The sequence below is a fragment of the Phasianus colchicus genome, chromosome 4 (genome assembly GCF_987193195.1).
Source record: "Phasianus colchicus chromosome 4, bPhaCol1.hap1.1, whole genome shotgun sequence".
Taxonomy (NCBI): Eukaryota; Metazoa; Chordata; class Aves; order Galliformes; family Phasianidae; genus Phasianus; species Phasianus colchicus.
Genome location: NC_143439.1, coordinates 6,157,021 through 6,174,493, shown reverse-complemented (window position 1 = coordinate 6,174,493; position 17,473 = coordinate 6,157,021). Strand labels below are relative to the sequence as shown.

General features: G+C 37.7%; 1 protein-coding gene across 3 annotated transcripts in view; it reads left to right on the top strand.

Annotated features, from left to right (window-relative positions):
• Nucleotides 1-17,473, top strand: part of SPOCK3 (SPARC (osteonectin), cwcv and kazal like domains proteoglycan 3) — a 153,133-nt gene that overhangs the window by 47,966 nt on the left and 87,694 nt on the right. For 2 of the 3 annotated variants that reach the window (XM_031613840.2, XM_090138489.1), the window contains one exon: nt 6,109-6,154. The exons of the other annotated variant lie outside the window; for it this stretch is intronic. In XM_031613840.2, coding sequence (XP_031469700.1) covers nt 6,109-6,154 — 46 coding nt within the window. The remainder of the gene's footprint in view (nt 1-6,108; nt 6,155-17,473) is intronic. 3 annotated transcript variants of the gene reach the window in all.

Below are 17,473 nucleotides of genomic sequence, written 5' to 3'. Positions count from 1 at the left end.
TTCTAAGCTCTATTAAAGAGAGAAGAAAAAATAGAGAAGATAATGATACTCCTTAGTTTGTCCTTAAATATGGAACCTTGTTTCTTGTAACAGTTGGATTCTGTTTACCATCAACTCTTAAATATGTACTTACATAGAAAAGCTCATACTACTGTTCAGTTACCTATTGCATCTGTAGGTCAACTTTGGGGATGCAGAAGTGGAATGTACTTGTTTTGGCTCATAAGGACTAGCATCTCAGGATATGCAGTGGTCTGCAGATAGGGCTACGTACTTTTAACTCACATTTCACAGGTCCCAGACAGGATGGGGGAAGCACTAGCCTTTGACGGGTGAATTCTGTAAAGACATACAACACAATACTAACTTCCAGTAAATGCAAACTTGTTCTTTATTTTTTTACCCACATTAGAAGCTTTGGGGCCTGACTGAGTATAGTGTCAAAAGTTAAAAATGATAATGAGGTGCTCAGATACCTCATTTTCTATTAGAGTGATAGGGTAATTTTTTACAGCTACATATTGGAAGACAAAATGATTTTCCTAAAGACTTAGAGAAGGTATTTGTCTTATAAATAAGATATATCAGAATCAATGCCCTTAGAATACCTATCGTAACATTTTTCACTAACTGGAATTATATAATTTAAGGATTATAATGGTATTTCAACCATCAAAATCTTGTTGCAGTATGTCAGTGATTAGAATTTATTGTTATGTATCTGATAATCTTGCATAATGAGTTTATTTATCTCCCTAAAATTCCCAGTGCATTTACAGACATTGCTTTTTTTTTCTTTTCTGTTTATTAAAATATACCTTCTTAATCTTTTATCTAACATAAAATTCTGTTCTTATACATCTTATAAACCTATTGCCATTAGAATCGGTAAAGCATGCTAATAGCTTCCATCAGAAAATACATCATTTCTGTATTATTCGTTTGATTGCATACAAACAATGCCATATAATGGCTGTTGAAGACAATGCGTGTTAATTGCTCGTATCGTTTTTCATAGTCAGTTGTAATGACTGCTTTTTCTACACTTCTTGGTTTGTTTGTAAGTCAGCGTCATATATTCATAAGGCGTGCTGATTCATGGTATTTTTAAGCTTTTGTATCGAGGTGTCTTTACATAGCATAATTGGAAAAGGACCAATAGGGGCAAGAGGGCATAAAAAGGCTTTGAACTTGGTGATTTTATTGATAAGTTAAAATCATAACTCTTGAGAGAGACAGTCCCTGTTTTGAATCAAAGAACAGTTTGCATATACTGTGAATAACCTTGAGGAAAAACAACAACAACAATATATATGTAAACAGGAAGGTAGGTAGGTCTACACTATTTCGTCTTGAAAGTCAAATGCCTGGAAATGCATTCCAAGCAAATGTTTTTCATTGATCTTTACAGGGACTGAGGTGAGACTGTTTGGCTTGTAGCTCCCTGGATCTACCTTCTTACGTTTTATTTTTTAATAAGCTAGATTTTGTTTTCTTGAGAACACCCTGATATAGTTCACCATAGGTGATAACCTCGCAGTAATCTTGGCCATTTCTTGCAGAACAGTTGGGTCCATTGTCTCCACCCTAAAAGAAGTGATACAAGCTCTCTGTGTAGTCTGTTCTTTGTTGTTATACCACTATTGTCTGCCCTTCTCTTCTTCAGACTGTGCCATTGTATACAGAACTCAGGAGATAAGTTTATGCTCTTGTTACCAATGGTTTGTACATCAAATAGGCAGCTGTGTAGCCTATTTTCATCTTTTGTCTCAACTCTGGATTTTACTCTTGTAGTACAATTAATCTGATCTAAGGTCCTCCTCCTCACATATGGAATCTTGACAGCATAGCAGGATGAGTGTGACCAAAATTTTTTATGTGTTTATAAGGAAAATGTGATTCTTATTTATTTAATTTTTATGTATAGTAATCTAGGATATGCACTTTTAAAGAAATAATGCTTTCCAATTTTTATAGGAATCTAGCAGGTTCAGCTTTAGTATTAATTCATTCCTCTTCAAAAAGTTTTCCAGTATCTCTCAGCATTTGTGAATATAGTGAGCATTTGGTATTTCCTGGCAAATGCTTACAAAGCTGTGCTGTTGAAACCTGCTGTTATTAATGCTGATAGTAGCAAATAGAAACCTCCACAGAAATCTTTCTGAATGAGATCTGTGAAATGGGGGGGGGGCTGAAAAGTGGTGGCTCTTAGCCCAGCCTCATCAACAGTACTAGAAGTGTGAGGCAGAGAAAAGGGAGCGGGATGCACATTGAGCACGGGATGCACATTGAGCACGGGGGAGTTGGTGCCAGAGTTGCTAGAAGCAGTTTCTGATTCTAATTGTGTTGTGCCAGCCCCATGAATGCAGGCCTTGCGGGTGGCATGGCCCTCAAGCCACGAGCAGCAAAGGAAGCTGACAGCAGCATCCCTGGAGGCTGGCACTGAACGACATACTAACATCCTTTCACTTGTCATTCCAGTGCTCTGCTAGGGGCTAGATGCCAGAAAAATAGGAAAGGAATGTACAACGAGACTCAGTCTCACCTAATGGCATTCTTTGCAGAGGAGCAGAGTCGTGGTTGATCATTGTTTTGGCCTTGAATGCCTCCAGGGATGGGGCATCCACAGCCTCCTTGGGCAACCTGTTCCAGTGCCTCACCACCCTCTGTGTGAAAAACTTCCTCCTGATATCTAACCTAAATCTCCCTCCCTCTCCCTGCTGGCCACCCCTTTTTAATGCAGCCCAGCACACAGTTGGCCTTCCAGGCTGCAGGCACACACTGCTGGCTCATGTCCAGCTTCTCATCCACCAGGACCCCCAAGTCCTCCACAGGGCTGCTCTCAAGGGTTTGTTCTCCCAGTTTATATGAATACCTGGGGTAAATCCAAGTAATACATATATTTTTCTTTATATGTTGTAGCATGAACCATTATGCTCTATCATTATGACACTGACTTAGCATAATTCTTACAAGTGCATAATTTTTAGACATGGCTATTAGCCCCGTGATACATAGCTAATATTGGTACAGTGTGTATGCTTTAGATAGAGACTTTAATGAATTTCATATAGTTTCAAGAAGAGCACTAAGGATGAATTTCCTATTTAAAATACCTAGCTATCTTTACATAGGTAACACTGGAAAAGCATTACGGTTATTGTAACAAATTTGTGACTTTATTCCATATTGCTTCAGTACCTTCAGGCCCTTGAATGTGCCCAGGACAAATCTAAGAAAGTCCCTGAAGAAAATAAGAAGTTAGGCTCTTTCCTGAGTGGTTTCTTTTTGCATTTATTCGAGGTTCAAGGATTGGCTAGATACTGTAACACTATTTGCTTTTCACTGTTAAGTGTACATTTCTTCATTCAGTTTTTAATACTAAGCTTACATTACAGCAATGAAAAATGAGGCTTTGTGAATTCGTATTCCTCTGATGGTACTCTAAAAAGAATATTGAACATTTTAATAGTCAACATTTTATTTAGTGAAGGTCAGGAAAGGTCTGAATGTAACAGGAAACCACTTTTTTAGTGGGTTAAGTAGCTTTAGGAATATTTGTAAAAGCATCAAACTGCAATTTATTGAACCAAGTGCCCTACTCAAGAATGAGACTCACTTGACTCTTCTCCCTGTTTATAGAGGTGTGTGAAGGTTTTGTTTTACTGTAGTCAGTAGTGGACTTTGTTTAAGTAATGGATGATGTGAAAATTTTAACTCCTTAGGAAAATCCATAGAGGTGTGTGTTATTTTTGTGTAGTATATCGAAATATGTTTGTCTTGACATTTAATTCAGTGTATTAAAAAAGACCTCAAATTTTCAAATAGAAACCATTTGTCTGAGGGCTTGATTTCTGTCAGTTGATACAGGGCAAAGTGACACACTTGAATGACATACTTAATTCACTTGTAAAATAAAGAAGTGATTGGATACACATATTGGATTTGTCAAATTTTCTTCATTACTCTTCACATTTTTTATTTTATTGTTGCTGAAAATTCAGTAGCAGCAGGAGTAATGGAAAAAGTCAGGGAAAAAAAGTAGGAAAAGTGGGATAACAGGAATGACATAGAATGCTTTTGTAAATAGGAACGTGTCAGCTAGGGCTCTTAGTTCTAGAAATATCTGTCTGAGATTGTATTTGGGATTTGTGAATTTACCTGTGGGATGAAGAAGGTTAACAAGAATTGATTTATTGTCTTTTCCGATACAAAATGAAGGCTAGTAAGAAGTCTAATAAAGTGATCTGAGAGTGTTCCAAATCATGGGTGAAACCTCTGTCCTCTTAGTCTTATGTTCTACTTACGCAAACTTTTCAGCATTTTAATTGCAAGTAATATCTGAATAGGTTAATTTTGGGCAAACATTACTGCTGTAGCAGAAATTGATGGAGAATCCAGCTCTTTCTGAATAAACCTTACAGTAGCACTCTTTAGTCTAAACAAAGTTTATGAATTAAAAATGATGAAAATGGTGTGTTCTACTGTTTTAATAGCATTTCCATCGTAACTTCTTTCTTTAAGATACACAAAATAAAAATCTCTCTCTTTTTATCACTCCAGTATTCGGCTGTATTGTATGTAATATACAAATTGTAGAAAATCCCAATATATTTGATGCAACAGAGAGGGGACTATGCATGGCCATTTTGAGAAAAATGTGAGCTCCAGAGAATAAAAGATAACATGAAAATTATTATTAGATGCTTTGGAAAAACACAGAAGATAACAGAAAATTGAGGATTTTCTGTTCCTACCCGATATTCCTATATAATGCAACTGAATGTAATGTATGTATTTTAAATTAAATTAAAAAGAAATTAAACAGTAGCCAGTAAAGATATTCACCTATCATGCTTTCTGCAAGAATTGGAAGTTTTACCAGTATGGTATGATTCATGGAGGGGCATTACATTAGAGCTGCCTCAAAGCTTTTCAAACTACCTCTGTAGTTTACTATTAGGAGAAATAAAATTGGAAAACACTGTCGTAATTGTGATTTCTTCTCATCTCTTCCAGTGTTTTATACTTATTTTATTTGCAGTTTGTATTTACATAGTAATTAAAAAGACAGTTATCATTGTTAATCTATGCAGCATTGAGTAAAAGAATGCACAAGTATGCATTCATAACTTTGATTCTAGGCTGTACTTCCAGATTCTGCTCATTTATCTCTTTGTTTTTCAAAGGAGACGTTCCAGTAAAACAGGTTTTTACTAATAAAACATAATCAGTGAAAGACAGCTTAGGATGCAAGCACTTTTTTTCCCTCTTTGAAGTAAAATTATTGTCCTACTAAAAACCAGAGAGCTTTTTGTTCTTGTAAATGTGCTTGCTGTTTGATCACTCTTTTAGCTGTGATTATGTGGTTTCGACGACTGTATGAGGCTCACATTTTCTCAGTAGTTCTAATTTTTGTAAATTGAAGTTTCTTGGTGATCTTTCAGCCAGTTGGATAGAACTGCTGGATAAAACACTAAGTGATCACTGTAGTTAGTGAACCCAAATTTATTCATAAATTCAAATGAGTACAGTCTCACGTAATTAAAAGGATATTTGATGTTTAGGAAAACAATTTGTAGAAAATCGAGTTAATTAGAATTATTTAATGGCAGATTTTACAGTTGAAAACTGTAAAACAGAATATCTCTCTAAAATTCATTCATTATTGTTTAGAATTTCATTATATTTAATTAATAGTGACGTTGGAGCTTTAGGTTTGAAAAATTAATAATGGAAGATGTAATTAAGTTCTTCAATATCTCAGAGTACAATAAAGCTACTGTAATATTTTGTAAGCAGAACTAGAAACATATCCTAGATAAGTGCTTTGAGAAATAACTATTTTCAGTGTTAGCAAGTAATATTGTTTGTGTAGCCTTTTTACTTGATGAGTGCAAATGACCTCTGAAAAACACTGTTATATTCTGTATCTGTAATTTGTCCCATTATGATGACTGTAATCTTTTTCTCATTTGTTTTTCACTGCTTGCCTTTTCTAGGAAGTAGAGGTTGGTATATATCTTGTCTTTTATGATCAAATGACTTTTGGATGTACACACTGATTTATTATGTTTTACTAAATGTAGGTTGTTTCTCCTTCTCCAGGATGATTATTTTCGCACATGGAGTCCGGGTAAACCATTTGATCAAGGTAAGATTCTGCTACTGGTTTTTGTTGTTTTTGTTGTTTTGTTTTGTTTTGTTTTTAGATTAAAATACTTATGTGTTCCTGTTTTAGAATAACTCTGAAACTGTGAGTTTGTTATCTTCTGACTTTCAAATGGTTGTTATAAAAAGGGGTCAGGAGTTGATTTGTAGCCTAATTGTTTTACATCTGCGACTTTTGCAAGCTTTTATTGATGAGAGGCTGAAAGAGGGCAGTAGCAGACTAGATTAAAGTTTCTCTTATCTAAACAAGTTAATGGGGTTTGGGTCTTGTTTTGTTTAACGCATACATTTAAAGCCAGCCACTCCTTTTCTGATGGAGCCCAGGATACCATTGGCCTTCTGAGATGCAAGTGCACGCTGCTGGCTCACATTCAGTTTTTCATCCACCAGGACCCCCAGGTCCTTCTCCACAGGGCTGCTCTCAAGGACTTCCTCTCCTAGCCTGTATGTGTATTTAGGATTACTCCAACCCAAGTGCAAAACCTTGCATTTTGTTGTGTTGAACCTCATTAGGTTCACACAGGCCCACCATCTGAGTTTGTTGAGGTCCTTCTGGATGGCATCCCTTCCTTCTACCATGTCAGCTGCACCTGTCAGCTTGGTGTCACTGTCAGAATTGCTTAGGGTGCACTTGAGTCCATTGTCAGTGTAACTGATGAAGATGCTGAAGAGCACTGCTCCCAAGACAGACCCCTGTGGGACACCACTCCTCACCGGCCTCCACCTGGACACGGAGCCATTCACCACAACCCTCCATCTACGGCCTTCCAACCAATTCATTATCCACTGAACAGTCCACCCCTCAGATCTGTACCTCTCCAATTTGGAGTTAAGGATGTGGTGGGGGACCATATAAAGTGCCTTGCACAATTCCAGGTAGATGACATTGGTGGACAAAGGGAAGGCAACCAATGTTGTCACTCTACCATAGAAAGCCACCCGATCGGTCAGGCACGACCTTCCCTTGGTAAAACCATGCTGGCTGTCTCAGATCACCTGTGGTGAGGCTCCCCAGCATGTAGTTACCTGAATCCTCCTTCCCTCCTTTCTTGTAAATGGGAGTGATGTTACCTTTTTATTTGTCCTAGGGAACTTCACCCAAACAGCTATGACTTTTCAAATACAATGGAGAACAGCTCAGCAACCACATCAGTCAGCTCCTTTAGGACACTGAGATGATGCATGTCATCCAGACCCATAGACTTGTATACATTCAGTTTCACGAGGTGCTCTCAGACTTGCTCTGCCCTTACAGCAGGGGGGATTTACTCTCCCATTTCCAACCTAGAGGCTCAAGGATGTGAGCTTCAGGTATGTGAGACATACATGAGAATCCTGTCTGCCAGTGAAGACCAAGGCAAAAAGCTCATTTAATACCTCAGCCTTTTCCATGTTTGTTGTAGCCAGTTCTCTCTTCTCATTTACCAAAGGAGGCATGCCTTTTCTGGCCAATGTTACCTATAGAATCCCTTCTTGTTTTTAACACCCCTAGCCAAGTTCAGTTCCATCTTCGCCTTGGCTTTCCTAATCCTCACCCTGCAAGTTTGGAAAGCATCCCTGTATTCTCCCCAGGTGACATGCCCTTGTTCCCACAGCCAGTACAACCCTTTTTTTTCCCTCAGCCTGACCAGCAGATCTTTGCCAAGCCATACTGGTTTCCTGCCTCCCCTGCCTGCTTCCTTATTCAGAGGAACAGAGTGCTCCCAGAAAGGCATCTGTAAAGAGTGGCCAGCATTCTTCCTCTCCTTTGTGTCTTTAAGGACAGCTTCCCAGGAGATCTCATCCAGTAATTCCTTCTGCAGCCTAAAGTTCACTGTCCCAAAATTCAGGGTCCTGACCCCACTCTTTGCCAGGCCCACGTTCCTTGAGATCACAAACTCAACTTGCTGTAGCCTAGGCTGCCTCCAATCTTAATGACTTTAATGATGTCCTCTGTTAGTGAATACTAGATCCAGCAGCACTTCACCTCTGGTCAGTCTGTCCAGTACTTGAACCAGAAGGTTATCATCCATGGACTCCAGTAATATTCTGGACTTATTGCAACTAGCCACATGGTTTTCCCAGTAGATATCTGGGTGGTTTAAATCTCCCCATCAGGACAAGTACCTGGCAGTGGGAACCGTCCTGCAGCTGAAGGAAGAAGACCTTGTCAGTAGGCTCACCTTGATCAGGTACCCTTTATTAGCCCTATCCCTAATTCTAACCCCCAAGCTCTCAACCTGCTCCTCACCATTTTTCAAAGGGAGCTCCTCACATTCTATCCACTCTTAACACAGAGAGCAACTCCCCCCCCTTTCTTACCCAGCCTATCCTTTTTAAAAAGGCAGTACCCCTCGACAGTGGTATTCCAGTTATGGGAGTAGTCACACCATGCTTCCGTGATTGCAACTGGATTGTAATTTTCCAAGCACATCACGGTTTCCAACTCATCCTGCTTATTTCCCATGCTGCATGCATTAGCGTAAAGGCTGGGCTTTCTGACATGCCACCTTTCTAGAGGGGCCATCCCTCAAACCCCTGGGAGGAATCTGAGATTTTCCCCCACTGCTTCCTAGAGGAACACAAGAAGATTTCAGATGGGGGGTTGGCAACCTTACTTCCTTTGAGGAGTCTCTGCAAGATCCTACAGGACAGTTCAGAGGTTTTTCCCTGTAGTCTCCTGGTGCAACGGCAACCCTAAGCCTTTCTCTGTCCTGCTTGACTCTCTTCCCCTGTCGGAACTAGTATAAAGCCCTGGAATACTCTCTCAACCCTAGTGAGCCTCACTGTATTCCTTTCCCCCTTCCTATCTCGTTTAAAGCCCTCTCAATGTGCTCTGCTAGCTCTTAGAGCTAGGATCCATTTCTCTCTTGCAGACAGGTGATGCCTGTCTGCAGCCATTAGACCAGTGCCAAGTCAATTGACTTGTGGTCAAAAAACCCAAAGTTCCTGTGGAGGCACCAATCTCTCAGCTATTTATTCATTACTTGGGTTTTCCTAGCCTGCTCTGTGTCCCTTTAGAACCAAGAAGCCAACAATAAAACAACTGTAAAATTTGGAAGGCTTTCTAAAATGAGAAGAACCACAGTTACGTAAGGTAATTATGATATGTAATAGCAGGTATTGTAAAGAAACGGCATAGTAGCAAACTGTAAGTACTCTTCATCCATGTTTAATCAAATTCTAGTACAAGTGGTTGTAGCATTGCCCAGTAGCTAACTACCTTAGTAAGGAAATGAAGCCCAAAGCTGGCTTTCCACAAGGTGACTTAAAAAAGGAAGTTAAATTTTGACTGTATGAAAATAAGAGAGAATGTTATTACTGGACAGACTTTGCTTGTCAGATTCTAATTGGAGTAGCAATACTCTTCTGTTGAGATTGTCTTAGCTAGTGCCAATATGGTATGGGGAAATAAAACCCTGAAAATGTATTGTTTGAGTTGTTGAAGAGTTCTGATCTTTTGTTGGCATATTTCAAATTTTTTTTTTTTTACTTGTTTGGTAAATTATGACCTTGTCTCCTAGAGTAGGACTGTCTACCAGGTTTATCACTTCGAATTTGTCACTTTAATTCAGGTTTACCATTTGAATACAGCAGGCTTGTTTTACCAGCCTGTGCGGGAGAGGTAAGAGAGGAAGGGAGGATGGGTTTGTGTTATTTATCACTGCTCTGTGAATTACGGTCATTTTTGTCTGGATTGGTGGAAATTTGTACATGTTAGTTCAGATCTATGGCAGACTGACAGCGCTGATTTCACAAACTACTGTTCTCTCTTCATTGTATGCTAATACATTAGGAAAGTTCTTGATTTTGGTCCTCCTCCTCCTCAAAGAAAGATGTGCTTTCTCTTGATCAATGACTTTCTTTCATCGAAGGACATTCGTCTCAGAAGCAGGCTTTTCACTTCACTAGAAAGTACGTTTGGGTTTTTTTCTTCTTCTTTGGCTTTTGACAGGGAGGTGTGGATTTGCTTTTTGTGTAAGAACAGTAATAAATAATACTTTGATTAATGATTTAATGGCAGCAGTGCCATTGATCAGAAGACACTGAGCAGAATGCGCTGTAAATTTTGCTAGTGATTTATTTAGTTATCACATACCTACTATTATTTTTTTTTTTCCAACTAGCTGTTGGTTTTGTTGAAGATATTGAAGATTGAAGCTTCTACATGCTCAGGCTTGTTATGTTACTCTGAGTTCTTTGGGAATCCTGGTGCTAAGGCTTTTAGAATATTTGCCTGAATTTAGCAACAGGCCAGCTAAGAAAACATGTTAAGGTTATTTTCTATACTTTGTTAGCAAAACGCATTGTATATTGGGTAGTGAATATTTCAAAAGCATGCCTACAGGTTTCAGACTTCTATTTTCATGGACTTGTTAACTGAAAATTAACATTGAAGAGCAAAATGGGACTGCTGATTTATTCTTTTATCCACGTTTTACTGCCTGATTTACAACTGAATAACAAGCAGTGCTAGCTGGGCGCTGTTTATAATAATAATAGGTATGCCAAAATTCTGATCTATTAGCAGTTTTGTCTTAATTTTTCAACCTTTTGCAAAAAGATTTTCAGGTATTTTTACCTGCCAGCGCAGACCTTTTCAGTTTTAATAATATAATAGTTCTACAGTCTTTGTCAGTGAATTAACCTCAGCAGGAAACACTTAGCCTGAATTTAGCAATTATACTGAAGTGAGCTATATGTTAAAAGATCTGCAGTTTCTTGCAGTTTCCTTTACTCTGATTGTCACACAGATATTCTTAGTGGCTTGTGTGGTGGTGGTGGTTGGTTGTTGGTTGTGAGAGTGATTAAATGGCATCATGCCCTTGAGTAGAACTGGGAATAGTACTGAAAGATAGAAGAAGGTTTCCCAGTCAATATCTTGTTCTGCATGTTGTCAGAACTGGCTTCCCTGTACTTTTGGAAGCGATTTTTGGAAACACAACAAAACACAGAAAACAAAATAAACAGTTACTATATATGTGTTTATACATCTGAAGCTCTCTCTCTGTAGATGAGAAAAATGATGTGTGGTGTTTTGTGGGAAGAGCCATTCGTACTGTGTAAGTGAGGGAACCTTATGAGTCAGTGGCTTAGAAGTGAATGTAATGTTTATGGCTAAAGATCATGTCTCTTAGGATTCCCTGTGTTTGCCAATAGAAGAAATACAACAGTGATTCTCAGCACATTCCTTTTCTTTGACTTGTGTCATGAGATAGGGAGACTGTCATAATGAGAAGTTTTTGTAGTCTACCAACCCTCTCTTCTTCCTAAATATTATTCCAAGGCTGTGCCGTAAACAAGACTCCACTTGTCTAAAGTTTAAAGTTGACAAAGTTTAAAGTCAAATAAGATCTAACTATGAATTCTGTTTTTCACCTCAAGAACCATGCATGTAGACTTGGGATTTTTCCATCTTTTGAATGGGACATCATGAGTGCCTGGCTGCGGAGTAGCGTGCTCTGCTGGGGCAGGCTGCAAGCCCTGCAGTTTATGGTGCAGAATCTTCACAAGGGCTTCCCCATGGTTCTGTTCCGGCAACTTTCTGCTACTCTCCATCAAGTGAGAGTATTCCATGAGAAAAGTATTCTCCCAAGGGAAAGCATGAGGCTCCTGAATGCAATAACATTTTTTTTTCAAATGTGAACTTACAGTAAGAGGCTAGAATTGCAATAAAAAACCACGTTGAAACAGGAGGAGTAACAATTTCACAAGTCTGCTGCATCGCAGTTTGAAATAATAATGATAGAGATAGATGATACAGGCAGTGTGTCAACATGTTATGGGCAGACAGGTTCTCTAAGGTTAGAAATAGTTTCCTAATCTTCTCTGTTGGCTTTTGCTTCCTTTCATTGTATTGTGTCAGTATCTGGCTTTTCAGAAGCTAGTCTGTGAAAGCATTGAATAAGCAGATCTTGAAATTGAAGCTCTGAACTCCAGCTCTGCTTTCTATTTTCTATGGGGAAAAAAAGACTGTAGGAACTACTGGTGCTTCTGCAGATTTATTTCTTTTTTCTGCCCGAAGTTTAGCAGTTTTACACAATGAAATTCCAAGTCAAATTTAGTAATTGAAAAATGTAGTCATGAAGAAGTATGAATACTTTCAAACTACATAAACCCCTGCTGCCCAGATGTAATAGGGGCAGTGGTGGAATGTTCAGCTTTGTATCTGTGTTTCCAAATTATTACCTGTTATTTTTAAAAGACATTTGATCTGTTATCTCTCAACCCCACCCTTTCAGGCTTTTCAGTTCTTGGTACTCATGTGCTTCCTTGTCAGTGTCACCACTTATCATACAAACATCTTCACATTAATCACTTACTGTGTTCTGTGTTCTTATCCAAAGCAACAGTATACTGGGACCCTTTGCAGATGATATTCAGCCAACATTCATTAATTTGCTAGCAGTATATTTTTTTAGGAAATAGTACTTTCAATACATACACTCATAGGTGCTCTGAAAGTAGTGCCTCTGTCAGACTGCCCTGCTGCAACAAAATGGGATGGAATGTTGGTGGGAAGGTTCAGCCTCTACTGCCATAACATCATCATCTGCCTCTGGTGTCGTGCACCAACACGATAACATAGGAGGCATCACATTTGGAAAAGCCATCCTAAGCTTTTCTAATATTCTCCTAGACTTCTGGTGTACGGATAATGTCTCCACAGTTTTTTGCAAAACACATCCTTAATCTGAGCCCAGATTTTGGTGTTGGTATGTTATGATGTTGGAAAGGATGTAGTTAAAGGAATCAATACAGTCCTGCATATCATAATGAAATGGCTGCCTTAACAGTGTTGGGACACATTCCTTTATAGTTTGGTATAAATTGAAAGGCATTCTCATGTTAATCTAATTTAAGATGTCAGAATTGTTCAAGTAGACAGATCTGTGTAATTTTATGGATATTAATAAGTGATTATTGGAAGTATCCAAGCATTCCAGGGCCTCTTGCTCTGAAAATGTGCAGTGGTATTCAATTTGTGTTGCTGCAAAGTCTAAGCTACCATAAAAGATGGGAGGAATATTATTAGCTGTATTTCAATCCACCAATACCTTTCCTTAAAGCATTATTTGACACTTATCCAAAGAGAACTTGTTCCCACTGAACTCTTGATTATATACATATGGATGTGGATGTATTTAAGTAAATATTTCAATTCCGTATCTCATATTTATGTAAGTATTTGCATGAGTATAAAAATGTAACACTGGTTCAGAAAATGATATGGAACAGGTATCTTTGAAAAAAATCGGAGTGTTTTATTAATCACATTGAGTTGCTGCTAAAAGGTGCATTTTGTCCTTACAGTTATTTTAGAAACAAGCAGTTAGTATGATTAGTGTTCTTTGGACTATTTGAAGTTGAATATTTTTAGTAGCTTTATGTATGTTTTATCAAAATAAATAAACCATATTTTCTTCATATTCTATCTACCCTTACATCAGATAAAAATACAGCATACTGTAGTACATTTCATTTTTAGATTGCAGATATAAGTAGCTTAGAGGGTGTGGTTATTGAGCAAAGTTGCATACTCAAAGACACTGGTATATTTATATATATTTTTAAGTGCAGAGGATGTTTTCCTTTGCTCAATAGGAGCATTTGGTGGGAACAGTGGAGAATTTTCATGTAACAGAGGAAACTTGAAATGACATTTCCATGGAGGATGAACACCCTGAAGATTGTTTGTTTGTAACAACCATAACATTTCTTACAGACCATTTCACTGAAACATTTTTTGCTTTTATCGTATTACTTTATATTGGTTATCTGTTTACAGCAGAAGTATTGTTTATACAATAGTACAGAAGAAAGAGATTTTGAAGCAATTTCAGCCATGCATTCTTAGTTGTCTTTACCTTTTAGCTATTTCATCTGCCTAGTTTTGTAGCAATTTGGGTAACCAAAGATATGCAAATACATGCACGCACATCTGTGTAATTTGTGAATACATTTCTGTACAGTGAATTGAAACCATTTAGAGTCATGTTCAATAAAATTGTTTGATTTAGCTCATTTGCGAGCCCTGGGAAATCATAAGGGATTCTAATGGAGACCCATTAGTTGAATACTGTGACAACAATTATGTTGATCTAACTTTTGTTATATTTGCTATAAAAACTGAAACATCGGCACATGTAGCAAAGTTACTGATGTTTTAAAACTAGAAATATACATCCATAACTTTCAAGACAAATTGTCATACTCTCAAATTATATCACATGGCTACTTTTGTCTTAATAATAGATGAGCACAAAATATTTTTAACAGTTTCTCAGTCCTCTGTTTTTTTTTTTTTAAATTCATAACATTCTCTTAAAAAGATACTGTTCCTTTATATGAGCCATCATTTTAGTCTGATGAACAGTTCCCAATTTCAGGTGTCCCTGCCTATAGCAGGGGAGTTAGAACTAGATGACCTTAAAGGTCCCTTCCAATCCAAACCATTCTATGATTGAATGGAGTCTGAATTCTTACAGCTGTTTCAATAAAGGCTACATGACAGATTTTTAGCAGGTTTTTTTTCTACACATCAGAAATGAATCTTGAACTTTAGAGGGGAAAAATAGAATTCAAATGTGACAACTCTGCCCTTTAACCTTTCTTCCCTATTTGTTTTTGCTGGGAATGGAAAGCTCCATCTGTCTGATTGCAAAATACTGATCCTTTACTGTGATTTCTACCACAGAGCTTCTGTCAAGAGGATTACTGTGTTGTCTTGCTTTCACTTGATTTCTTTTGTATTCCCAATAAAAATGATCTGGCTAATGTCAGTTTCTGGCAGTGCTAGCTGTAAATTGACTTAAAGAAGAGATTATGAGAAGCTTTCCTGCATTGCTGTTCCAAATCTGAATGATAAATAAATAGATCCATTAGTAATAATTGAATCAATTTTTATGAGTATTAATTGCTTCCTCAGGATGTGAGGATAACAAATCCATACCCATCTGTAAAAAGTCACCAAGCGAGCCTAATTCCATTCCAAATGTGCAGATTATTTTTAATTAATAAAGCAAGTTCTTAGAGAAAGATTAGATGGTACAAATTATTTTTTTTTTACTTAATAATTCTTTTTGTAACTCTGATATCAATTTTTCTACTTACTGAAATTTAAGCAGGACTACGTTTAGTGTTACTTCAGGGAAACACATGTCAAATATGTGTATAACATCATAGAATGGTTTGTGTTGGAAGGGCCCTTTAAGATCATCTAATTCCAACCCTCCTGCTATAGGCAGGGACCAGGTTGCTCACAGCCCCATCAGCCTGGCCTGAATAACACATAGCAAGCACTTTTTTTTTCTGTATATTATGAGCTAAATAGGGTTGGGTATTATCAAGTTAACAATGCTCAGACCTGTGTCTTTAGAAGTTGGTTGAATCTGACTTCCTCGGAAGTCAGCTGATCCATTATAGGCACTGATAAATGATTTCTTGTGGGCCGGTTTCCAGTATGAACATAGTACTGCTTTGTAAGTGTCTGTTTTAGCAGAAAATGATAGCAGTGTGATTTGTTGCCAATGAAAGACTGCGTGCTCAGAATGGGAGTAATGCAGGCGTTTTTGATCAGTGTTTACCAGAAGACACAGTGAAGAATTAGACTCGATTCTGTATCTTTCCTGAATTAGCTTGTCTGAGTTATAGACTTACACTGTATCAATAATACTTTCCCTGGAAACAGGAGTCAGTCGGATATGTCTCTGTGGTGTAAGGAGAGTCTAGTTCTTCCAGAGCATGAAGAGCTTCAGGCTGGAATGGGGATGGAGAGAGGAGGGAGAGAGGGAGGGAAAGACTTGCACTGTTTTATTTTTGCATCTACTTGAGGTATATGATGGAGTTCCAAAGGTAAAAAGTCATGAAGAAACATCAGAACAATATGAGGGCTGAAAGCAATGCCTGTGATTTTATGTTGGCCCACGACACCGGAGCTGGATGTCGGTGTTATGGCAGCAAAGGCTGAACCTCCCCACCAGTGTTCTGTTCATTTTGTAGCTGTGAGATGGATTGGCAGCACAGGGGCGGTCTGACAAAATGATGTTTGATGTGGAAGCGTGTATGAAGCAAAGCTGTGTCATTAAATTCCTCCACATGGGAAAAAAAGGAACATGTTGACATTCATCGACACTTGCTGAAAGTTTACAGAGACCAAACATTACTTTTAGCAGCATTAATTTCTGGGCAATCTATGTATGTAGAAATATAATTCTGTTCAGAATGGAATGATGTATACAAAAGGAGAAAAATAGTTGAGGAAAAAAGATTTAAACATTTCAATTATGTATTCTTTAAAATAAAGTATTAATTTATTCTCCGATTATATGTCTGATATAATCTGATATTCGTATGTGTACATATGTATTTCCATAGATGATAAGAAGACACTTGTTTGAAAAGACCTGAAGGTGAACAACTTTAATTTGAAATAATTTACATTTTACAGATGCAGAATATATGTAGATTGTGTTTCCATGTTACTAGACAATCTAGACAACTTCTTGTAATGGAAGTGCTTTCAAAAAAAATAGCTGTAATGTATTTCTATTTCCTACATATATTAACCACATTGGTTGATTTACCAACAAAAAAATAGCCCTTTCCCTGCAGCTGTCACTGGTGTGAAAGCATATTGGAAACCTACGTTTTTATTTTTCAGTGAAATTCTAATTACAGACAGTGAGCTATTGTTGGATGTGTATGCCTAGAGGAGGACAACAAAAAATTGAGGTTCCTTTATCATTGCTAGCCATCAGGAAGAAGAATTAAATGCAAAGATGCCCAAGCCTATGCACATGTAAAGACCCAAATTTGCCCACAGAATGAGTTTATCAGATTTGCTCTGATAGTTAGCAATCTTTTACAAGATCGTAATAAAATCGTGTTCTGCAAGCACAAAATAGAATTCAGATACAACATTCTAGTTTGCGTGCTACTTACTTGATACAGATTAGGTTTTAAGGTTCCACTGTCCTGATTTACAGCTCTTTACTTGAAACTTAAAAGATGAAATTAGGATCAATGCACGAACTATCTGGATTTGAATCTGGTTTTCTGAATTATCTGGAATAGGTTGCAAATGTTACAGTAGTTGATAATCACTTTTCCTGATGATTTTTGCTTTTGTTGCCTGGATTTCTAGGATGCTCATGTCCTCTCACACAATTTAATAACAGCCAATGAAATTATCATATGCTGGCAGTGATATTTATCCTTTTATTACTAGTTTGAAAGGTACTAGTTTAAGAAACCAGGATTATTACTGGGAACAACAGGTTGGAGGCCAAGAAAAATGGATAAGATCTCGCACCCCTCCTGG